Source organism: Alosa pseudoharengus, unplaced genomic scaffold, assembly GCF_046254945.1.
Source record: "Alosa pseudoharengus isolate Yale_2024_CS ecotype anadromous, Long Island Sound unplaced genomic scaffold, YU_APseudo_1.1 YU_APseudo_1.1_scf_8, whole genome shotgun sequence".
Classification (NCBI taxonomy): Eukaryota; Metazoa; Chordata; class Actinopteri; order Clupeiformes; family Clupeidae; genus Alosa; species Alosa pseudoharengus.
The window spans coordinates 36,403,106-36,428,057 of NW_027468870.1; the positions used below are offsets into that span (position 1 = coordinate 36,403,106).

At 47.1% G+C, this 24,952-nt stretch overlaps 1 protein-coding gene across 1 annotated transcript in view; it reads left to right on the top strand.

Moving 5' to 3' along the window:
* The first annotated feature begins 205 nt into the window (after positions 1 to 205).
* dchs1b (dachsous cadherin-related 1b) overlaps positions 206 to 24,952 on the top strand; it is a 96,097-nt gene continuing 71,350 nt past the window's right edge. The window contains exons 1-2 of the mRNA XM_076273983.1: positions 206 to 575; positions 12,480 to 14,313. Coding sequence (XP_076130098.1) covers positions 12,505 to 14,313 — 1,809 coding nt within the window. The 5' untranslated portion in view covers positions 206 to 575; positions 12,480 to 12,504. The remainder of the gene's footprint in view (positions 576 to 12,479; positions 14,314 to 24,952) is intronic.

Consider the following 24,952-nt stretch of genomic DNA (forward strand, 5'->3'; position numbering starts at 1 on the left):
AACCCTTTTTTCCTTCCCTTTCCTTTCCTTCTCTCCTCTGCTCCCCCTTTTGTGCAGCTCCCCACGTGTCCAATACATTAGCAATCCAAATCGGAGAAGGAGGACGGGCCTTATCTTGGTGTCAGATTTCACTTGGCGAGGTGCGGTGTCCTCTGAGCAGCGTCCAGTCAATGCTGAATTGGATGCTGGAGGGGGGAAACGAGCTGAGGTACCTGCTGTAGCGTAGAGGCTGCATTGAGAAGGGACGCTCCGAAGGATTGGAGAGCTGCTAGTTTATGCCGGGCAGCAGGCAATTTAACATTGGGCGCACTCGCTCACCTGACGGGGGAAAGCCAAGGAATACAGTCCAGTGTTGGAAGAATAGACTGCAGAGTGGTTGTTATAAAGGAATATTCTATGTTCACTGTGACCATGGATTTCGCGTAGATCTAGCGCAATTTCTTCATATCACTCCTTGAGCGATTTTTCTATTTGAATTCTACACGACACTGAAGGGAATACAGCTGTATTCAAATAAGATTTTTTTTGAACAACGGGAGCGCATCGACACAGCAGCGGGGCTGGATCAGATGAATGTAAGTGTCTGTGCTTCTATTGAGTGCATCACCCATTATATGCAATTGCACACACCTCTCTGTTTGAGCTGCCTACAATGACTTCTACAAGAGCCCTCTGCTAGCAAGAAAATCTTGAATGGGGAGAGCGATAACGCTTGTGTCAGTATAGGCTGCGCTGCAAGGAATGATTATTGATTCAATCAGAAAACGTATTTGTCTTTACTCTATTTTGTCATTGCTCTCTATTTCATTAGATTGTGATATTTTGTAGAACAGAGCTAGTCCTTTTCCTTGAACTTGTGTAGGGTTATGGGAAATTGGACTATAGCTCAGACGTAGCCTACCTTACCGGCAGATGCATACGCATCTGTGTGGTATCGATCAGGGACGCGATAGCAATGAGAGGTTTTTATTCCAGTAGGCTAGCAAATAAATAAATTGATACTAAATAAATGTACCAAATATGATATCGTTTTATTTTAACCAGCTAAAACAAATAGCTATATAATTATGGCACAAATATTGATCAAGCGCTCGTGGCTTTAATACATACAATATTTCAAACTAACGTAGGGAGCATGATTCTTATGTGAATCATGAGGCTTAAGTGAAGTCGATGTCAAATCTATTTCCTTCGCCTATTTATAGTGGGATCTATGTCTTTGTCACTGAGGGCTATTAACGAGAAAGGAGCCTCTCTCTAAGTAATTTGAAAATAGACACTTTGCAAAGCGACAGTTTTTCGATAACGTACCTCAAATCCTTTGATTACTACATTTCTGTTAGCAATGCAAGTATTTACCAAGTCCGTTTTGCCGTGTAAAGTGAGACGTGTACGGTGACACATTATCCCCGGTTCAGTTTGGCTGTGCCCACCTCACAGACGAGAGAAATGAGATCGGTTACTTCATGGCGAGGCGTGCACCCGCCTGAAAATCGACTCTGGTTATAACACAAAACATATGTTTCAGTTCTTGCCAGATTAACGTGTTTTCCAATGGTCGGTAGCTACTGAAATGAAAAGGTATTCAAGTAAAGCCCATATGCAAATTGTAATTGCATTTGTTTGCATTCTGAAACATTTAGAAAACAGCTCTGCTGGATAGATGTAGCTGGATAAACTGACTTTTTAAGGCTTCTAACAGTTCCTGCAGTTGTTATAAACACATTGACTTGTGAATCTGGGATATGGGACCTTGAACCATCCTAAGCATGCATATCTGTGTACAGCTGTGTATTTAGTCTGTATGCCCCCCTGGCCTACACTAGATGGGGGACTTTTATAGTGGTTTACAGTGGGGGTCCATTAATCCGGCCATGCAGCCTCTACGTGTGGGAGGAAAGTTAACGGTCCTTTGGTTTTAATGAGGATGCCTTGGTCACACAGGTTGGGAGGGAGACCCCTCGCTTACGCAGGAGCATCACCATCACCAATGCGGTTTGGGTGCGGAACACATGTGCGCTAAGATCACAGGACTATAAAAGAAAAGTGTACCCGCATGAGGTGGTCTGTTAATGCCACGACTCGTCACTTCTTGGAAGCTGATCACAGGACATGGGGGCCCAGGGGTATTGGTATTATTGGAGTTGCATGTTACAATTAGATCTTCTGAGTGGTGTGTGTGTCCAAGGAATTCCACTTGATGACTTGCATTGTCATCAAGTTTTTGAATTGTGTCCACATAGGACTTTTATTCCATACCCTATAGCCTACTGCTTTTATGTGACATCAATTTGTGATGTCAGAACAAAAAGATGGTTAGTGTAGCCCATGTTTTATTACAAACAATAATACAATTATTTAAAACTGTCATGGAAGTCAACACGGACATATGGAAGAAGTTGTGTGTTTCTGTGACTGGAATGCCCATAATTGAAGTGCAAACTAGGTCGGTAGGCCAATCTGTAATTGGTTTCCTGCACAAAAAGGATCAGAGTTTTGGGGTGGTGCCAACTCACTTTGTGGATGAGTTATCTCTGGATTGGTCACCTTTGTGGGTCCGTATGCCTGGTGATAGCTATGCTTGTAAAAACACAGATGCAACTTTTGAAGTTTGAACTTCAAAGAGGGTTAAAGGCATCCTTGATTGTTGAGTTTTCTTTCAATCTCAGTCAAAAAAGTATACAAATGTATCTGTATTGGTTGGGATTCCCACCATGTATATCAACACACACACACATACATTGTCTCACACACACACACACACACACACACACACACACACACACACACACACACACACACACACACACACACACACACACACACACACACACACAGAGAGAGAGAGAGAGAGAGAGAGAGAGAGAATGAATAACAGATGACTACTGAGAGAGTGGAGAGAAAACAAATATGATTGTGCCTCTGATCTCTGTCCTTAAGTAGCCGGTGGAAATGTTTTCATTGCCGTTCAGGCCGTACTCCTCCCCTGCTGCAGTGGGCACACTGTGGTGCCTTTTCAGTCGCCGCCAATCTCCCTCTTCCCCCTCGTCATAAACTCAGCTGTGGAGAATAGCAGCCAAACGCTGTAATCACTCTGTACTTAGCATGCATCCCGTAACAGCAACAGTTTTATATCTGCGCAGGATTGTAATGTTCATAAAACACACGCTATTGTTAGCTGCTGCAGTCAGCTCACTGGCATTCTAATCAGAGGCACAGGAAGATAGGCAGCAGAAGGATGCTTGTTGCTTAGGGTTCTTGATTCTACCACAGAAGGCCTTTCCTTCTTACAGTCACTGTAATAGAGCAACAAGGCAACAGGGGGAAATGCCACTCACTTGACTGTTTACAGTTGGTTTTATATTTTGCTCTTGTCCACTTGCCAAAGGCTTGTCTGTTACCACTGTAGCAGTATGTCATGTAAGCCTCCTGTGTTCTTGTTTATTTTTCTAGCGAGCATGTGTGTTTGTGTAGGGAAAGGCTGTAATTTCTGTGTAATTTGGTAAAGCGAAAGGGTCCAGAGTCTCCACACCACAAAAATATTAGTCTCCTCGAGCTGGTGAAAGACTGCAGCCATTGGTTGCGGTTGTGAGACCACATGCATTGGACTTTTTAGATTTTCCCTCTTTTTCACTTGATGCTTCCAGTGCTCCACAAACTAAAAGTAACTGCATAGCACAGTAGCTGCAACTGGTGTTTGGTGCCAACCACAAAATAACCAGTTTTCAGGACACTTTTGCAAGATTTTTTTTTTTTTTTTGGGGGGGGGGGTGCTGTGTGCGCAGCGTGGTATGTGTCAGAGAGGGAGACACCCACAAACCTGTGATTTACATCTGTGAGCAATGACCCGAGGAGTCACCCAGGCTTACGTCCATTTCAAACTGTCCAAAGTTGATCCTCCTTCAGTATGTTTGTACTGCTGATCCACCATATAGTAAGAGGCAGTAGTAGTACTGTGTCACTCTCTCACAGGCCTCTCTCAGGAGTGAGCCTCTCCAAACACACCCAGCGCACCACTGCAGCCCCGAGCCTGGCATGGGAGTTTTTTTTCTTCCTCCCTCTCCCCCAGGAGCCTGTAATTTAGTGTCAATCTCAAGCTTCAGCCCTCAAAAATGGGCTGGAAACATGCAGGCTAGCAGGCAGATAAGGGGAGAGTCCGGCGGAAAAGTCTGTGTGAAACCTCGTCGTCGAGGCGTGGTTCCTGTTGGTTGATGCTTTAGGAGATGCCGGTGGTGGGCAGCGTGGCTGGGGACTTGGGCAGTGCGCTCAGGGGGCTGCCAGACGCCAGCCACCAGTCAACCCACAGCAGCCTCCAGGCCCAGTAGTACAGTGGAGTTTTTCACTCAAAGATCTTGGTGCTCTAGAATCTTTGCTGTTTCTCCCCCAGTGTTCCAAATAGGGTCACAATCAGTGCAGTTATCACATAGAATTAAGTGAAAGACACTAATGCACTTGTGAAAAGATGTGTAGTTGTGAAATGTTTGACTTTGAGTCAGTGAAGTTGACTGGAAATGCACCATTCTCAGTGTGCATGTATTAAACAGTGTGTCTAGCCTTGTTACATTTGCAATGTAGGGTTGATTGTCCTCAGATTCATTTATTCTGGATTCTTCCACCATCGACTTTTGTATCAGCCTCCTATTATTCTGTCAAATCATCCTTTATTAAAATATTGGTCTGCCTGTGCATTGCTTCTCTCTCCATTAATGAGGAGTCAGTCAATGATTGCAATCTGAGAGAAATTAATTTCCTGACTTTTTTTTAGCTTGCTGGACAACTTCAGCGTGGAAAAAGATTGATTTGCTGATACGGCAAGATTGGAAAGAGACAAATGTGCATTTAGAACATTGAAACTGAGTCAATAAGCTTAGCTTACATGAACTCAAAGAGAGGCCTTGGCATGCTTGCGTGCCACAGAGGTGGCCAACAGTCCAACTTTATGCAACAGATCTCAGAGCATGTTGCATGAAGTGAAACCACAAACATGAGTGATGTGACCCAACAGCAGGTCAGTGGTGTCATCTGGACTCAGTGGCAGCGGCTCAGCTGGTTGCTGGACGGCGCCGCTGGACTTATCCTGTGGAGTGGCAGTGGTCATGTTGCTGTGCTGTGTCTCGCTGACCTTTCCGAGAAGCCACAGGCAGATTGATCATCTCAATTTGCTGTGGTGCCATTCAGAATCGCACAGAGACCCTCCCTCCCGTCTGACACGTTCTCGGGGTGGTGAGCGAGGTCCCAGGCCGGCTGTTACTGAAGCACCAGCCAGCACTCCACTGAAGCTAGATAGGTTTACACGCCGCTGTTAGTTTGTACGATAGCTGCCATGCTCAATAAGCAAAGAATCCCTGTGTCTGAATAATTCAGTATGTGTGGCCTGTTAGTTTGTCATATTTCCTCTAGTCTTCCTCCTGAAGAGAGCGAGAGAAAGTGAGAGAGTGAGAAAGAGACAGAGAAAGAGAGAGGAGGAGGCGCTGAGCGTGATGGAGAGAGAGTGAGAGAACACTTTGCTCAGTTGTGTGGGAGCTGGCTCTTATCACCGTTTTAAAACCACAAGTTTATTTTTTCCCTCCAAGTCATCCAATCCATCACGTGTCCCACTGCTAGTCTCAGATTGAGCGGTAGGGCTGAGATCCCACTCCCATCAGCAAGAGAGGCCAAGCGAGCATCTCCAACCAACGGTGAACATCTGTTTTGTCATAATACGATTAACTTATTGGATTTACACCTTGCGGCTCACTTATAGGATCAGCAAAGCGCTCGGATCAATGGCCATGTCGCTTGTGTCACCATAATATGACAGCGTGTCTCTCTCTCAGTTTTCTTGCCGCATGGGTGTGTGTGTGTGTGGGTGAGTTTGTGAGTTTGTGTGTGTGTGTGTGTGTGTGTGTGTGTGTGTGTGTGTGTGTGTGTGTGAGTTTGTGTGTGTGTGTGTGTGTGTGTGTGTGTGTGTGTGTGTGTGTGTGTGTTTGGGCAGCAGTGGAAAGGCGGGAACGGGAGTGGCGATCAGGTTGCAGAGGAAGATGCGAGCGGTTTCCCCCTGGTCCTGTTTTGGCTAAGTGTGCCATGTTTAGTCTCTGGCCCCGCTCCTCTCCTGGTGAATTAATAAAGAATATGATACTGCAGTGGTGTTACGCGATACCTGCCCGCTAAGTGATTTTGGATCAACGGCACCATCTGGAAATTGAGTGTGTGTGTGTGTGAGAGAGAGAGAGAGTGTGTGTGTGTGTGTGTGTGTGTGTGTGTGTGTGTGTGTGTGTGAGAGATGCTGACCACTTGAAGCTTCAACACTCCCCTTGAGGAAACAGGCAGAGAAATGGATGTCGTCCGATGAAATTACAGGAAAAAATAAATAAAAGTGGAACCACAGATCGATCCCTTGGTCCTCTCGCGAAATGGGGATTTGTTTTTTGTCTGTGTCATGAAAATGGCTTCCTATTTGGGAAGTAGTATTCCGAAGAGGCCCACACGAAGGATGATTCTGCACTCAGCTGTTGACCTCCTGGAAGCGTTGGCACTCGGCAGTGGGGGTGCTGGGTTGCTGAGTAACTGAAGGAGGTGTTTCTGGTTTTCCTCTCATGCGGGCTATCTCCCTCTTCTGATTCCAACCACTCTTGTGGTCAAAATGGCTCTGACTGGACAGAGTTCCTCATGGGATCGGAGCATTGTCTTCCATAAATTCTACTGGGGAGGCGTACTTGTACTTGTGCCTGTGTCTCTGTACTTTATGGGCATGTTTTTCCACAAACACAATAAACTGTTGGATAGGCCTGCTCGTCTATTCTGTTGCGCAGTACTGCTGTGCCTATTTTAGGCCACGCTGTAGATCAATAAGTCAAAGAGGAAAGCAATCAAAATGGCCTTAATTTGAATGAAAGAGATGTTATTATATTTGACAATTATAATTCATAACCCTTGTAAGAAAACATTTGTAGACGATTGATTTGACATGCATAGGGATAAATCATACCATTAGTTGTGGTACACATGAACGACTTTTGAAGTATGAAGATATTGAACTAACATCATAGCCATAGCTGAACAGTCAGCAAACAACATATAATTAACATGTTTTGACAACATGAAACTTATTACATTCTTTTCTTATGAATATGAATTTATAGATATTGTTCCTTAACCTGCAGTGAACTGAAATAGTTCCATAACTAAATCTGAGGACAAATTACATCGAATTTTACATTTGAATTTTTTGTCAAACTTCCAAAAAAAGCACAGGTTTGACAGACAGGTGGACTTCGGTGGGCAACAGACTTGAGGTCCTAGTTCATTAAGTCTCCAGTATAGCTTCTTTCCATCAAACTCCCAAAATGTTCTCTGCGGTTTGTTGCAGTTCCACTCGCATATGCCCTCAAGCGCAGTTAAACACGGGGCCAGATATAAGGATTTAGCCGAGAGCAGAATATAAATATGTCGTCTTTATACCTGACATTTATACCTGAGCTATATTACATGCACTGGTGATTGAGGTTTCTGAATAAGCACTGCAGTGGTTTCACAGGGAATTCAGGCAAGTGTTGGGCAAGCCTTCGTGAACAGCATGACCATTCTGTCAAGCCAGGCCTTGGCATGTGTGGTGTGTCACCTGGAGTTGTGGGGTCACTGCCTGAACCCCCAGTTTGTTTTCTCTGGACCGGCCTCCAGCCCTACTGGGGAAAGTTGGATGCTAGCGAGAGGTTTTTTTCCCTCCTTTCTCCTCCATTCTTCTTCTCTCCCCCCTCGTTCCTTGTCTTTTACAGTGATCTCGAATCCCCCTGTTTCTACAGTTACACTGTTTTCTCCAGGAAACCTCGTATCCCATTAAACAGGCCTCTAGGAGATTCGGTGAACAAAAAAGGCCTTACATGGCTGGAGGTGCGGCGGGAGAAACCCGGAAAAGAGTGTCACATGCTCCCTGGCGATTACGTCATGTGTGGATTTGTATGACTGAATCAAAACTTGGCATACACACATCCAGGTCTGATAGAAACTGTGGCAGTGAGGGAGCAGTTCGGCAGTAAGGACCTCTGGTTAGCCCTCGGTTTCTGATTACTGGAGACCGAATGGCCAGGGTTAGTAATGCCCTGGAGCTGGCCAATATGTGTGCCGACCTGGCATGCCCCGGCATGATCGGAGTCACCAAGTGTGGAGTACAGTTACGCTGTTAAAGTTTTAAGATGTTTTACGGAGCTGTTTTGTTTAGGGCGCACAGAGGGTTTAAATACACAGAAAAAATTATGTGTTGTTTTATAGCCCCACTGATGCAGTTTTTATGTTAAAAAGGGAAAAACGTGTAGATTGTATCACTTCTGTATTAACAGACGTGATCTTGATTGGCGGGTTGATGATTGTACCCCATCACTGGCGTCAGACCCTTCCGACGCCCTTATGATCCAGTGGCATTTTAGTAGTTCAAAGCATGCAATAAACAATGTGGCTTAGTTGTGCTACAAAAACAATGATGGCTGATATCAGAACAAACACATTCATCCTGTGGAATCTATACTACAACAGCATGTTGGTCCTTAGACGTTCCCACCTAGCGGTCCTGTCCAAGACTGTGGGAATGGTCCAAGGCCGTGTAGTATTAAGGCCATGCAACAACACTGTGCCAGTGGCCTGTGAGTGCCCTCTCTTACATTAATATTGATTTTGTTATGTCGCCATGGCCATATATTTTTCAGTAGATCCTGGGCGGAGCAGACACTCTGGGGGGAAGGTGTGTGTGTGTGTGTGTGTGTGTGTGTGTGTGTGTGTGTGTGTGTGTGTGGTGGGGTGCTCTCCTTTGGTGGGGCAATATGTGTGTAAAATGGCACAGGCCTCCCTCCTCTATAAAAGCCGTCAGTCAGACTCGTCTGTCACCTTCACCTCCTGCTTAACCGACTTTAATTCCCGCGATGACAGCTGTATGGCTATATTCAGAGCACAGGGCCCGATGGCGGAGGGCCGCGGTGCTCTTAGGGCGGTGAAAAGCGAGTGGGGTTTCATTCGGCACTTCGGTGGCCCACATTCGCTGTTGAAAGCCTGTCCACCTTTGCCTAGCAACAGTGTGTCTTTGGGGCTAGCTGGGTTTTCTTTTTGGGTCAAAATTTTTGGGGGATTTTTGAATGCTTTTTGTGATTGTGGGGCGGGGCCTTTTTGGGGGCTGAAGGGGAAGTGTAAATTAGAATTAATTATGGTAATAAGTATGGGGTGTCCGAAGGTTTTTCCAGCATCGTGAAAGTCAGTATCTTTCATAGATCATCGTGTCAGGACACTGTTTGGTGAATGCTGCAGAGTTTGAAAATTGATGGAAAAGCTGACCACCCCCCTCCCCCCACTCCCTCTCTGCCACCCCAATCCCTCCGTCTCCCCGTCAATCACACAGTCTAGACTGTATTTACTCAGTCGGATTGAGGGACAGTTGGATTGAGGGCCCCCTCTCCATGCGCCACCATATATTTTAATAAGGCGTCAAATATAAGAATAAGAATCATTGTTAAGAGCTCAGATCTACAGGCTGGTGCTGTGGCATGGCGCTGTGTGGCTTCTGGCCGTGTTTAACTTGGCTGTGGGCTGTCCATGGCGTGCCCAACTGTATCTGCTACATCCATTAGCCTTGTGGACGCCTTCTGTGTGGACCCACTGGGGGTGGCTGTTCTCTCTGACCAAGCAAAGATATTTTCTGCAAAAATATCCCCACACACACACACACACACACCCTAAGACAGCCTTGTGTAAGCAACAAGTAAATCCATGCTTCTTGTCATGGTTTTCTCAAACCATGTCCACCAAACCCTTTGGGTTTCCACTGTGGCCCGTTTGACATATCGAGTATTAAAGCCTCGCCTTTGTCTAGAGGTCACGTAGAGTTGTAACGACGAGGGAATCATGAATCATTGACGTGATTCCTAGGTATACAGAATGCAGTGTTGCAAATGTGATTATGACACCATTGCAAAGTGTCCGAGAGACAGACTTGCTGGAGGCACTGAAAGCGGTGCAGTTTCTGTCGTTTTTGCACGTGAAAAGGCATGTTTGTGTGCACTTATTGCCATGACAGACCAGGATCACATCTCTCGAGTCACATGTGTTGAAGGCAGAGGGAGGCAGGGCCAGATTAGAGGGGTGTGGAGCCACGCTAAGTGAGGGTTAGACTTCTCGGAGCCCGCAGGTCCTCTGTGTCCATGTGGTCGGTCACATGATGTCAACCCTTTTTTGGTGGCCTGCTCCTGCATGGGGGCGCGTTCTCTTACGAGTCCAACACACATGGCACACCTTCTCACAAGGCGTCGCAAACATGCAATGGAGTCACACACACACACACACACACACACACACACACACACACACACACACACACACACACACACACACACACACACACACACACACACACACACAAACCACACAGACCCACACCACAGGCATCCATCAGAACAAGCAAACACAACGACACACACAAACACATCCACCCCCACACTCACATACTACAGTACACCACATTTTCCCAACATGCAATATAACTTTTAACGGCATACATGCATATAGAGATGGACTCTTGTGTACACACATCTGTTGATGCGTTTGTAATTATACACTCAGCTGAGTCGTGAAGAAGATTTATTTTGAAACTGGTTAAAAATGTAAAACTGTCACGTCTTGGACTGTGCGTCTCCACTAAACCACTAGAGGGAGGAAACAGTAACAGCCATTTGTAATATTTCACAAAGACCTGGCAACAGTTGTCTTGCCTTGTCTACGTCCTGTTAAAATTTGGGAAAGCGCCGACGTTGAACATTTTAATTTATTGTCTCTCGCTGTAGAAGTCCCCCTTTGGCCAGATCAAAAAAAAAATGACAAGGACAAATTACAGCCATAATCCAATAATTAATAATGTGCAGTGTGATCGCTCGGTGTCTACTTTGCCAGTATTGTAGACTGAGGTTTGGATAAGGGTACTTAAGTTGACCATCAGTTTTTCTTCCACGCTGTGTAAAAAACCACATAGGACGTGTGGGAGTCTGCGCCAAAGTAGTACAATTGTCTGATCTCTGAAGTGCTGTTCTTTAGTGGAGTATGAAGTCTCTCTCTCTTTTTCACTTTCTCTCTCTCTCTTTCGCTCTCACTCTCTGTCTGGCCATCTGCGTTGGCCTAACTTGTAGAGAGCACTGTATTCATTTATATGACAGGAGGAGAGATCTCCAAGCATGTGCTCCAAAACGTTGTCTTGGCCATGGAGCTTTGAACAGTAGGAAACTTTCCCTCATTCTTTCTCATGTCTTTTTTCAGGTTTTTTTTGTTTTATCATCACATATCTGTTCTATTTTGCCTTGAAACCTTGGTGAGCATGTAATGCTGTTGGCTTTGCGTGTTGTTCTGCTGTGCTCAGGAAAACTCTCCTTTGTGGCTTTGTCGTTTTTTTTTTTAGGTTGGTGTAACAGATTTTTTTCAAATCTATTCTTACACTCTCCTCCATGCAGGTCTCTCTCTCTCTCTCTCCCTCTCCCCATAAGCATAGCTGTATGACATTCCTGAATTTAACACCCCATTTCTGGAACTCTCGTTGTAGAGATTCAGGTCTATTCTGATGGCCAGTCCGTCAGAGGCCATTACCACTGTGCTATGTTTCATAGCCCTTTCATAGAGCACCCAGCTGGCTAAACACTATGTAAACCCACCGCACCTCTCTGAATCACACCGAGTCCCCTCCCCTTTAATTACTACTCTTTTCCCCCAGTAGTGTTAATTACTGGAAATAATCAGGCACAGTAATATCTTATGGGCAGCAGTTATTTAGTCTACACTTTCTTTGATAACTGAAGTGATAAATCATCAAATGATTCAGAAAATGCACGTAATGTACGTAGACTGTGATTATAGTCAAGTAGGATATGCTCATGTTACTTCTTTCCCCTTAGTTGTGGTATTTGGCAGTGACAAGGAGTTTTAATCTTAAGTGATAAAAACTAGAGTACATTTCCTTCACTCCACGTTGTGCATGATTTATAGGAGAGATGACGAACATAAATGATTTCCAACCTATCAAGCACATAAAACACATTAGACAGGCTGAGGCCTAGTCTTTTACTGTGGGCGTGGGGATGAGTTTTCCTCTCAAGCAGATTTAGCAGATTAGCTACGAGAAAGCTGGCCATGGGAATGGGATGGATGCGTGAGGAGTGTGTTATGTTTTCAAAAGGCTGCACAGCTAGAAGCCTGCACAACATGGGGCGCTGGCTTATAGGGGTCTTTGCAGTTCTAACCGAGGGAAAGCTCCCCTCGCTCTAAAGCAAACGCCGCTCTATGAGCCATAACAGATATTTCTCAGGCATAGCAGCTGTTTGTGTATGGCTCATGAGTGGCTGGAAGTGTTTTATGCGTATACCTGTGCTGTGTAGCAGGAATGCAGGCATGGGAGTGTGTGTGCCCTGTTAACACCATTGCACATCGTAATATTCGTTTTTTTTCTACCTCTTCTTTTTCTCTGCTTCCTTTTCTTTCAGACAGGTGTGAAAAACATTGGCCACAATGACGATATCCAGAGGATCAGAGGCGGTCAGTTTTGGTCAGTTTGAGAGGCGTGGGACGGGGAAACAGGCGGTGCTGTTGCTGCTCTATGTGGGCCTGGAGGTGATTGGCTTGCTCTCCTCTGTTGCCCTGGGCAACCAGGAGGGGACACTGGAGCTGAGGCTGGACGAGGAGCAGCCGGCGGGGACGATTGTGGGCGACATCAGCGCAGGCCTGCCGCCGGGCGTCACGGCGTCGCTCTACTTCATCTCTGACCACGACGACAAGGGCGTGGGCAACGACCTGCTCATTGACGAGACCACGGGCATCATCAAGACGGCGCGGCGGCTCGACCGCGAGGAGCGCGACCAGTACAGCTTCACGGCGGTCACCATGACGGGCGTCACCGTGCAGGTGTCCATCACGGTCAGCGACATCAACGATCACTCGCCCGCGTTCCCCAGGGCCAAGGCCTCGCTGAAGATCCCAGAGCACACAGTGGTGGGGACCCGCTTCTCTCTTGACCCAGCAAGCGACGCAGACAAAGACCAACTGACCACCCAGGGCTACGTGATCAAAGACGGCAACGTGGGCCAGGTGTTCCGCCTGGAAACCAAGAGAGCCGCCAACATGGTCCTCTACCTGGACCTGGTGGTCAACGGCGTCCTGGACAGGGAGAAACGCTCGTCGTACTCTCTCCTCCTCGAGGCTTTCGACGGAGGCAATCCAAAGAGGACGGGTCAGATGACGCTGGACGTGCTGGTGCAGGACGTCAACGATCACGCGCCCGTGTTCAACCAAAGCCGCTACCACGCCATCATCTCTGAGAGCCTCCCGCAAGGCAGCAACATCCTGCAGGTCTTCGCCTCGGACGCTGACGAGGGCGACAACGGGCTCGTGCTCTACGAAATCAACCGCCGCCAGAGCGACCCGGACCGCTACTTCGTCATCGACCCTCGCTCCGGGGTCATCACCCTCAACAAGCCGCTGGACTACGAGGTGCGCAAGGTGCACGAGCTGGTGGTGCAGGCCCGGGACAACGCCAGCCACCCCGAGATCACCAACGCCTTCGTCACCATCCACGTGCGCGACTACAACGACAACCAGCCCACCATGACCATCATCTTCCTCAGTGAGGACGGCTCCCCCCGCATTTCGGAAGGCGCCCAGCCGGGCCAGTACGTCGCCCGAATCTCCGTCTCTGACCCCGACTACGGAGAGTACTCCAACGTCAATGTCTCCCTGGAGGGTGGGGACGGCAAGTTCGCCCTCACGACAAAGGACAGTATTATTTACCTAATCTACGTGGACCAAGTGCTGGACCGCGAGGAGAGGGACTCTTACGAGCTCCGAGTTCTGGCCACTGATGCAGGTACCCCTCCACTGCGGGCCGAGTCGTCCTTCACCATCCAAGTGATGGACATCAACGACAACCCGCCACTCTTTGACCAGCAGGCCTACAAGCAGACCATACCGGAGGTGGTCTACCCGGGCAGCTTCGTCCTGCAGGTGACCGCCCGCGACAAGGACACGGGCCCCAACGGCGAGGTGCGCTACAGCCTCCTGCCCGACGCTGGCGCCCGCTCCGACTGGTTCACCATCGACCCGGTGACGGGCATCATCACCACGGCACTTCAGCTGGATTACGAGAGTGACCCCAGGCCCCGGGTGACGGTGGTGGCCACAGACAGCGGCCGACCGCCCCTCTCCTCCACGGCCGTGGTCGAGATCAACTTGCAGGATATAAACGACAACGCGCCGGTGTTCAGCAGCGCCCACTACAACGTGTCCATCAAGGAGAACACCGCATCTGGGACCTGCTTCCTCGAGGTACGAATTTAGCCCTCAGCATGTTTCTCTCTCTCTCTCTCTCTCTCTCTCTCTCTCTCTCTCTCTCTCACTGCCTGTCAGTCTGAAAAGGTCTTATCTATTTATGAGTGAAGTCTTAACAACAACTCTCTCATTTCCACTCCTCCTCACTGCTGCTGAGCTTTTTTCTCTGACGGCACAATCCGTATGGCTTAGTGGTTTATTACTAAATAAGAAATGGAGAAAGCATGCATGACGAGCATTTTAAGAAGTTGCCCTTGGCATATTTTTAGCATGCCCGGCATATGCAGACATATTCTAGACCTAAAAAGGGGTGGGTGGAGTGAGTGTGTAGGGCTGTTACAGCAGCAGCAGAATCTCACCCCTGTGCTAATCAGATGGGATTTAGAGGTGTTAGAAAGTTCACCTCCACTCTCTTCAAAGAGATTCACTCAGTCCTGTCTGCATGGTCCCAACATGTGATGTGGTGAAATCATTTTTCCCCTATTTCATAATATTTCATAATTAACCCCCCCCCCCCCACACACACACACACACACACAAAAATGAGCATGTAAATGCTTAGAGCATTTTGATGAATATAACAGCCTTTCTGAAAAGACTATTTAATAGTTGCATCATGAAAGAATTCCCCTTGTATTATTTTTAGAAGAAAGCCCCGGTTGTGCCAGCTATTTCATCAGTTTTCTGAGATGGCTGGCTCTCTATGCAGTAGGGAACACAAAGTCTGCTTTTCTACTTTTGAAAAAAAAAAAGGCAAAACTGTCAGTCCCAGACATCAAAGTGCCATGGCTTGACAGAGGCATCTGGGCTAAAAACACCCCTCAGCTCAAATAGTTTAGATAAACACAGGAATTCCACATTGTTGCAGGTTCATTTAGACTCTATTTGGAGAGTGTGGTTGGTGAGCACTCTGAAGAATTTGGCACACGAGAGCCTTCCAAGAGAAAGCAAAGAACTGAGTGCAATGTTATGGTAAGAGAAGGAAGAAGGTTGAAGGAGAGAGAGAGAGAGAGAGAGAGAGAGAGAGAGAGAGAGAGAGAGAGAGAGAGAGAGAGAGATGGATTGACACAGGAGTGCCCAAAGGAAAACATAGGGAGTGAATTTATAGGGACAGGAAACTTTGACAGCCTTGTTACATCTCTGCTCTGGCAATCTTTGAGGAAGTGTTGAAGCAGCGAAGGCTCATCTGGAGGGCCTCGGTCTGAGCCCTGGAAAAATCTCTGGCAGGTATAAAACAGAGAGATCAAATCATCAGGAAAATATGCTGTACAGAGAGGAATGTTGAGTCATAATCACAGCAACTTTTGCTTTTTATGTTTTCTTTTGTTATGCATGAATATGCATGAATTAAGATTCACTAGGTCTCTTTGTGCAGTTAACAGACCTCATTCCATCTCACCAAAAATAGCCAAATGCAAGTCTGTTTTCCTAACAGTTACAAAGATGGTGTGCGCAGTTCATTTTGGTCATTCCAGATTCACGTGACTATGATGTCTGTGATGTGCATGGTCCCTTTGGTCTGACACTCTGAATAGAACACAGGTGGTATGTCCATCACAGACCAGCCAGCCCAGAGCTGCTGGGGTAAGGCCGGACACTAAGCTCACGTCTGCCCTCTTCATTTCATGAGAAACCACGTCCTCTCATATTTCCCACATTTTTTATTTATCATACTCTAAACGCCATCACAGTGACATCAGCAGAACCCGCTATTTTCTCATACAACACACGACTGAGCAAAACACAGAAAGAACAACAGGACCGTCGGGTTTGGAGGTATGGTGTGTTTGTGATTGTGTATTTGTGTAGCAGTTTTATGACTGCATCTGTCCTGTGCATTTCGATTCACTGGCTTTATCATTATGTGAAATCAATCATGAAGGAGACTCAGAACAGTATCAACACACACTCAGATGTGATGTCATGTTCAAGTTTTAGTGGAGGGGGACTATGGTTATGACTCAGTATTCAATCGCTCAACGGAAGGGCAAATGAAAATTCCTTGTGTGCATGCTTGTGTCTATGTGTGTGCATGTGTGTGTGTGTGTGTGCATGCATGTCAATATGTCTATGTGTGTTCATATATGTGTGTGTATGTGTGTGTGTGTGTGTGTGTGTGTGTGTGTGTGTGTGTGTGTGTGTGTGTCTGTGTGTGTGTGTGTGTGTGTATATGTATGTGCATGGGTGTTTGTGTGTGTGTGTGTGTGTATGTGTGAGTGTATGGGTGTGTGTGTGCATGTGTGCGTGTGTATGTGTGTGTGAAGGAGTCAGGGAGCTTGGGGGTGGTGGTCTGCTGAATAAACGGACCACAGACGGGTCAGACATTTACGTCGTGAATGTTGATTTGTCCGCTCGTTCACGTCTCCTCAGCTTCCTACGCTCTCCGACTCTGGACTGTGGGAGCGAGAGACAGAGAGGCAGATGCTATTTACCCTGCCCTGAATATCAAGCACTGATTGCACTACGGATGTAGTGAATTGTGTTTTTTCCCTTGTTTTGTTTTGTTTTTTTCATTGTCTAGCGTCTGCCTTTTTCCTGAGCGCCAGTTCATTCATTTTCTCCTGCTGCCCGTCTCTTGGAAGGAGCTTATCTACTTGAGCGCAGTGCGTTATTTACATAACAGAGAGAGAAGGACTGGCCGCTATTTATTCGTCGGTTTCCTTTGCGTTTCCCCTCCGAGTGGGATCTCACGGGGGTCCGAAGTGGCCGCAGCCTTCCTGGCTTCCTCCTGCCTCTGCCCCAGTGGATGCTGGGAAGCCTGACTCCCTTCGCTGAGGTCTTGTCAGTATGTGAAGGGGAGGCCAGCATGACCTCTGCGCCTGAGAGACACATGCGTGCTGACAGACACACACACACACACACACACACACACACACACACACACACACAGACAATTCACAGAGAAACACACACACATAGACATAGACAATGATGTTCCTATAGGCTGTCTCACGTCTGTCTGTGGGGTCACGTCTCCTCCTGCACCCTTGACCCCTCCTGTCCCCCATCGCCCAGTCCTTCCTTGATTAAATGTCACTCACTGTAAGAGATGATGACTTTTCCCCCGATGACCGTTGTCTTTCCCTGCTCCACTCTCCTCGGGCTAATGAAAACGCCCCCACGCCTCCGTGTAAGACAAGCAGGGGCCACAGACATGGACAGGACCAGGGCAGCAGTGAGCCTTTCCCCGTCTGGGTCTATTCTAATTGCATTTACATTGAGAACCCAAACCTGTTGTATCCGTCAGCTTCACCGCGTGCCAAAAAATATTTTTTTTCCCCGCACTGGTAGCGTGCCTTGGCAGCATTATGTCAAATTGAACAAAGTATTAGAGTTCTTGAAAACTAATCACTCAGTCTTGCACTTGCAAATGTCCTTGTGTGCGAGACAAGTATGCGTGTGTATGAGTGTGTGTGTGTGATGGTCAGGGCTGGTGAGGTTTGGATAAGCACATTCTTGGGGTCATGTCTTAACTGTTTCCTTTATGGCTTCAGTGGCACTTGAGCGAGCCCCCCTGCCCCCCCCCCCCCCCCCCCTTCTCTGTCGACATGTGGTCCCCCCGCCGGCAGGTGAAGTTAGCCGGGGGCCGCCCGCAGAACCCACAGCAAATATCTCCATGTCTCCACCTGTCGAAGCAATCAGCCACCACGCGGCGCAAAGTAATATTTTCCCTGAGTCCACGCGGAGAAACTAATCACGTTTAATACAGGCCTGCATTTGACAAACATCTGGAGCCTCGGTAAAAGGAGGAAGCTACCTGGGGACAGCTTCCTGTAACACAAGCCCTGTGTTCCTAGTGGGGGTCACACCGAAAAGATTCCCAGCGGAAACACGGGCCAGACGGTGGGTACCTACACACGTCTCTGAGACTTATGAGGCGAAACACACTAGAGGATGCAGGTGGTGGAGAAATAGGATTGGTGGTTTCTTTCATTCAACCCTTTTTTCTGCCGACATATTTACATAGTTACATGTTCCCGGTCTTAGGTGTACATTTTTAGGAGTGCTGTTTTCATCGTGTTTGTGTTTGACTAACTATTTCACTCCACAAAGGAAAGACCTGGTAATGTTGTTAAAATATCCAACTGCAAAGCTTGTCCCATCTGACTTTCTCTCTCTCTCACTCTTGCTGTCACGGTCTTCTCTCTCTCTCTCTCTCTCTCTTTCTCTTTCTCTCTCTCTCTTTAACACACGCACTCACACATACATTGCAATACTGTTCCCATTACGACATTAAAAACATCTCCACTGACTTGTCACATTAAGCAAATACTTCAGAAGGAGAGCTTTGAGCTCATGCTTTCTTTGATTACTCCCAACCCAAACATGTAAAAGATGGACAGATAGCTGGGGCTTGTGGATAGAGGGGTGGCAGTATGCCTCATTAAACACAATGCTCACTACCATATGGTGCGTGCGGTTTCCTCACAGTCCTCTTTACTTTCTCTCCCTCCTCTCTTCCCTCATTTTATTCAATTTCCCCTCACCGATTTATGTCTTGGAGCGCTTTCATTTTCTCGCTTTTTTGTCATATCCTTCCTTTTGCCGCCTCTCTCTCTCGTTTGCTCTCTCTCTTTGTCTCCTCTCCTCACTGTCCTCCCTTTTTGTCCACTGCTTTAACAGCTTCCTTTGTTTCATCTACTCTGTGCAGTCTTGCCGCACTGAAGTAATCAATAGTTATCAGTCACATATTAATTGACAGCACTCCCACTACAGTGTGAGCCATTTTGCAAGGAAGTGGAGTGTGATTTGTGGGGTGGAGGTGTAAATCTGTGTATCAGACGCAGACAAAGCACTGCTGGGTGGGTGGATTAGGACGCGCAGAGCAGACACAGATGCTCTCTGGCAGACTGGGCATTTCCTGGTGGTGATACCACACTCCTACGCTCATGCTGATAGCTCATTGTGTGGAGACAGTGACATTTTGTACCGCCACCAAAGAAAAGAGAGATAGAGAGATAGATAGAGAGAGAGAGAGAGAGAGAGAGAGAGAGAGAGAGAGAGAGAGAAGGAAAACTGAATACCAGCAAGTGCTTCTTGTGGCTTGAACCTTGTCCATCAGCTCTTGTTGAAGCTGCAGGGTGATGGCTGATTTAGCTGGCCATTGTAACTCCATACTGTGACAGGGATTCCAGTTGTCTCTCCTCTTAAACCTAATTCTCCTTTATTACTTCAAGTCCACAAATGATTTTGTAGTGAATACTTGACCTTCTGTAAATTCTGCACATACAGTAACAGACACAAGCCAGGTCACTGGGAGCAGTTAAGGCTACAGTGTTATATTTTCTCTTCTTTCAACATGAAGTCAGGAGTGCAGCTTCGAACCAGGACCTCACCCTCCCTACTGGTCACAGTACCATTGCAGTTCCTCCTTAGCTGTACTGTGGCGTTCTCTCCCAGAGAAACATGGAGCACTGAGGAGGAGGTGAGAGCACACGCTGACTGAGTAACCCTGTCGGACGGACGACGGGTGGTCCGGTGCAAGACGCTGGCCCCCCAGGCATTACTAATCTAATTTCATGATGCAGTGAGCAACGTAAGGATGGACGTCCTCGCCATTCCCTAGTGTCATTTTGCTCATTAACTCCGGATGTTTCTCTCTCTCTCTCTCTCTCTCTTTCTCTCCTTCTCGGTCCAAAGTGTTGGGACTCGGATTCCTGTGGGATGGCAGGTGTTTCGGTCTGTGTTGGGGTGACCAAGTTTTTTGGGCGATTCCTGGGCCCCGGGACTCTTAGAACTTTCCCAGAGTGTCGGATTCTCTTGGTGCGATCTTAAAGAAACAGAGATAAACGGGGGACGCTTAAGCACGGCTTTCCCACAGCAGGTGGCCAGCCCTTACATCTGTGTCGTATGAGCGGCTCGATGCAGTGAGGATTTTGGCAATTCTCTAGAGGACACGTGTTTTCTTGTTTCTACTGGGCCCCATCTTTTAAAAAGCAGCTGCCTCACTGCAGTGCTTTTGATATGTCTGGTACCAACGCAAACTAATAAACGTACACAAAGTGAAAACACGCAAGGGAGAGTGTTTTCACACACAAATGTGTATGTGCACACCCACACCCACAGGCTCAGATACACACACAGACACACACATGGATAAGCCCCAATAAAAAATCAGCGAGGTTAGATTTTGTGTTTTTCCTTGTTTCATTTATCTGCTCTCGGACACTTCCTGACTCAAATATCTGGACAGCGTAATTTTTCCATTGTTGTGTCTCGCTCCGTTTTGCATGCCATTTATTTATTTTTAGGAGGTCGTGGCTAGTTCATAGTCGATGTTTATGTTCATTTCACATCAGACACTGAGACGAAATGACACAATTGATGCATGGTTTTCCCATCTCCTCAGTCAAACTTCTTAGTTTCTCCGGTCTAAAGAAAGCAATTCTGCCGTGGTGCACTCCAAGTGTCCTTTACTGGTGAGCTTCAACAGCGTAATGTTGGACAAGACACTGTTTGCTATTCCAGCTGCTCCTCAAGCTCTTGCCTCTATCTCTTAAATCAAAATGTCTACGTTAGCATGTGCCAAAAACCTTACACCATTACCCGAAGGCTTATACTTTCTTCTGGCTACAAACAAAAGGTTCAATTGGTTTGGTCATGCTTAAGACTTGTTCATTTGTCTAAGAAGAACACCAGTGTTGAAACGATTGAGACGATGCATATGACAACCGTGATGTTAAAGCTGATGCAAGACACACTGTTTAAATTTATACCTAAGCTTGCTGTCTGGTCACTCTGGCAAATGTCATCAAAAAAGATGCTCTGAAGAAAAACATCTCCAGAACTCTCCCCAAATGTTAATAATCAAAACAAAGGAATCAGGAAAGTCCAACAGCGATTGACATCCCTGTCAGCTAATTGTTTTGCGTGTGCGCACTGCACTGCACTGCACTGCACGGCACACTGAGAGAATGGGGAGGATTCCTCCAGTGGCAGGAGTTTGCAAGAAGTGCTAACATTGCACAGAGCTGCTTTAAGTTGGCATCCATGGTCAATGTTAGTTTTATGAGCCCTGCAAGAGTAGTTTTTATCCAGATTTAAACAAGCAACGTGCAAATAATCTTTGTGGAATTCTGTCTTATGTGAGACGTCCAAAAACTTGCACTGCCTTTCTTTACGCTCCGTTTTATCGCCTCCTGTCCAAAGGCCAGCCTCCTTCGCACAGATAAAAGACCTCATATCCTAGAAAAACTTGGGTGAACCTACGAAAATGCAGGCATTCAAGGCCAGACAGAGCAGCCAAATGAGATAAAAAAAATAAGATTCATTAGGAATGAGAGAAGAGAGCCAATTAGGAAAAGGGGGCCAAGAGAAAGCTAATTAAGTCGCTTGTTTTTCCACCCTTTTTTTATTTCCACTCCCTTTCCCCCTGTTTTTGTCTGGCCTCTGGGACAAATGAGAACAGCTGAATTGTGTTTTTGTCAGAGGTCACTCTGCATTCGAAGCGTCTCAAAAGACAGGATGAAAGATGCAGCGCCTGAACGTTACGCTCCTTGATCTGAAATCTAAATTCACTAAATTTCCTCCTTCCTATTTGCCTTTGCCTCCCCTCCCCAGGTCTCTCTCTCTCTCTCTGTAGAGCTTGCTGGGTTATGAAAGGTTAGGATAACACACACATATTTCCAAGGCTTCTGTATAGGAATTTATCATTGGGAACAGTGATACCTCCCAACGATACCGACCACTTTTCAATGCAGCTTTGTGGCCGACAGAAGTCCTCTACGATCCAGTCCTCCCAAAGCGTTTGTCGGGATTTTGGTTTGTGTGGCCATGCGAAAGTAAGTGGTAGTGATGTTGAGAGGGAATAGCTGTTTCCTTTCCTTCTACTGTATATACCCACACACACTCCACTCCTAGTGCAGCCTTTGTGATGTGGGTTCATTTCAGTCTCCAGACAAAAAAGAGCCCATTTAGTGCGAGTCAGGATGTTCCAACTATCGGATATCCTCTTCAGATCGTCCTTTCACCATTCGAGTAGCACCGAGTGCTTCCATGACGCGAGGCCTGCGAGGTTACGCACACTGTTGTAAATGTCTTTCCTTGCACTGGGTCTGGAGAGAGAGACAGTCTGCTGAGAGAGTCTCTCTCAATGTCTGGTTGGTCCAGTTTCCTCCGACGCCTCCAAAGAAAGCAGTGGCGGCTCACTTAATCTGTGCCGAAGTACTCTTCATCAAAGAGCCTGGCTGTGCGAAATTCAATTATAAAGCTACCGAGCATAGCACACGGACAGCCAGTCATAATAAACGCCGTATTGATTTAATGAAGAGATTGCCATGGAGCGAACCGCACTCTCTCTTTCTCCCATTCAAACATGCATGGCAGCACACACTGCCCACCGCTGTGGGTTGGACCGTGCTCCTCACCACGTTGTGTGGTTTGTCAACGCATCTCCGCTGACTAGACTTTCCACCTTGGGTAATGGGCAGTTGCTTTAATGAAACAAACTGTGAAACTCCCCCCCCCCCCCCCCCACACACACACACACACACACACACACACACCGAGACCCACACACGTGCATAGAATCCCAGTCACAAACACATAGTAGAGCAGCCATTTCGTATTACCGTAGACTAAGCGGCACCTGCAGCACGTCTTCCATCATCTGCCCCCCTCATGGATCTGCCCCCCTTATGGATCTGCCCCTCTCATGGATCTGCCCCTCTCCACGGTGGTCCGTCCCACATCCACCCTTCATCTGCCAAATACTCATCACACAGACTGACACTTATCTGCCACTGAGGCTTATGGTTTCACCCAATGGGACACAGCAGCCTGCTGTGACTTTCTGGCTATTGCTCCGTAATTTACTGTTGTTTGGTTGGCTGAATGTATGCTCTGTTTATCTTACAATTAAAAGACTGTGCATTTGTTTGAGGTTTGAGCTTGACGGGGAGACAAAACTGGAGTTACTGCGTTTTTCCAAAACCTCATGCTGAGTTGATTCATGGGCTGCGTTGGACAGTTTTAGGTAAACTTGTTTGAGTTGGCACCACAGCCTCGCCTTATGTGATTCAGACGTTTTGAGGCAAGCCTTACTCGGGCTAGAGAGAGAGGAGAATGAGGGCTTTCTTGAAACATTTTCTCACTCTGATTTTCCTGATAGGCTTTTAAATCAATAGCATCATGGCATCTGGCCCTCCAGAGTGCATCAGCATGGGAATGACTTTTTGCTGAAAGAAATTTTGCAGAAAACTTTTTGCAAAAAAACAAAACAAACTGATGCCATCAGTTCATATGCATACACAATCCCCCTATATTCCGACCAAAAGTCAGACTTTCCCATCCTCTCATATACAGTCGGTACACTATAGAGTGTAACAGGTGTCCCTCCCTGACAAAGTCATTAATGGTGCACGTCCGAGGTATAGGGGAACTCGTCTGAGCTCACCATTCACAATATTTTCCTTCTCCCCCCCACACTCCTTTTTCCAGACCCCGACACTATATAAGGGGCCTCTGTGGAGTTATCAGAAATACCTCATTGTCCTGAGCAGCGAGAGAGAGAGAGAGAGAGAGAGAGAGAGAGAGAGAGAGAGAGAGAGAGAGAGAGAGAGAGAGAGAGAGAAACTGTAATGGCACGTTGACCTCATGTCTCTGTCATTGTGATCAAAAGCGCTGACCGGTGCTGGGCGAAGCAGAGCGAGGAGTTACAGTAGCTGCTGCTGCTGTGGTGCACATCTGGGCCCGTAGCACCGCTGTCAGTCAGGCAGACACGCCGCCTGCCACGCTGGAAAAGAGAGAGAGAGAGAGTGTGAAAAAAAAGAAGGAGAAAAAGAAAAAAAGAAAAAAAAAAAAAAAATGTTTTAATGCATTCTCATCATGGTCCCAGGGATGGAATTACAAGGTCCTGACTCTCGTTGAAGACCTCTCGTCTGCGGGCAGCTACATGCCGCTGGTGCTGCCGCTGCTGAACTCTCCGCTCCTAAGTGCAGTCGCCTAGAGGGGCTTTTAATAGCTCGCCATACGAGCTAACTTTCCCTCTCAGAATGTTAAATAAGCCACCCGAGCGGAGGGGTCTGATTTGTTGTAAAGTGGTTGGTCCTTGCTGGTGCACTCACTGTATGTGGAGCCTCATACAGTATGTATTGTAATGACTGTTAGCTTTGGTTAGCATTTTTAGGTAGCAGCAAAGTAGCAGCCTTGACGTTAAGGAAAGAGTGTGGCAGAACTGTCTAGCTTTGTTCTCCTGCCACACTGTGTTAGTTGTGAGCAGTTATAGAGTGTTAGCTGTAGCATAACAGCGTCATGTTGTTTTAATGGTGCTGTCTTTATGTTCCAATGCTCCCCTCCTGCTGAAACAGGCCCTCCAGGGCTAACGGCTCCCGTGTTTGGTGCCCAGATGCCCAGCTGGTGGCTTGGAAGCTCAGTCTCTCTCTCTCTCTCTCTCTCTCTCTCTCTCTCTCTCTCTTTCTGATTGCTTTGCGGAGCTACGGATCTCTCGGGCTTAAGCGTCCACAAGCGAGCGGATGTCGGGGCTAATGCAAAGCACCAGTCGCGCCACTGATGAGGAGGAAGTGAGTTTCTTTCCCCCTGTTCTTCTTCTTCTTTTTTCCCCCCACAGTTGCTCATGAGCATGGTTTCTTATCAAGGAACTGTCTTCAAACGGCCAGACACATGCGCCGTGGTGATC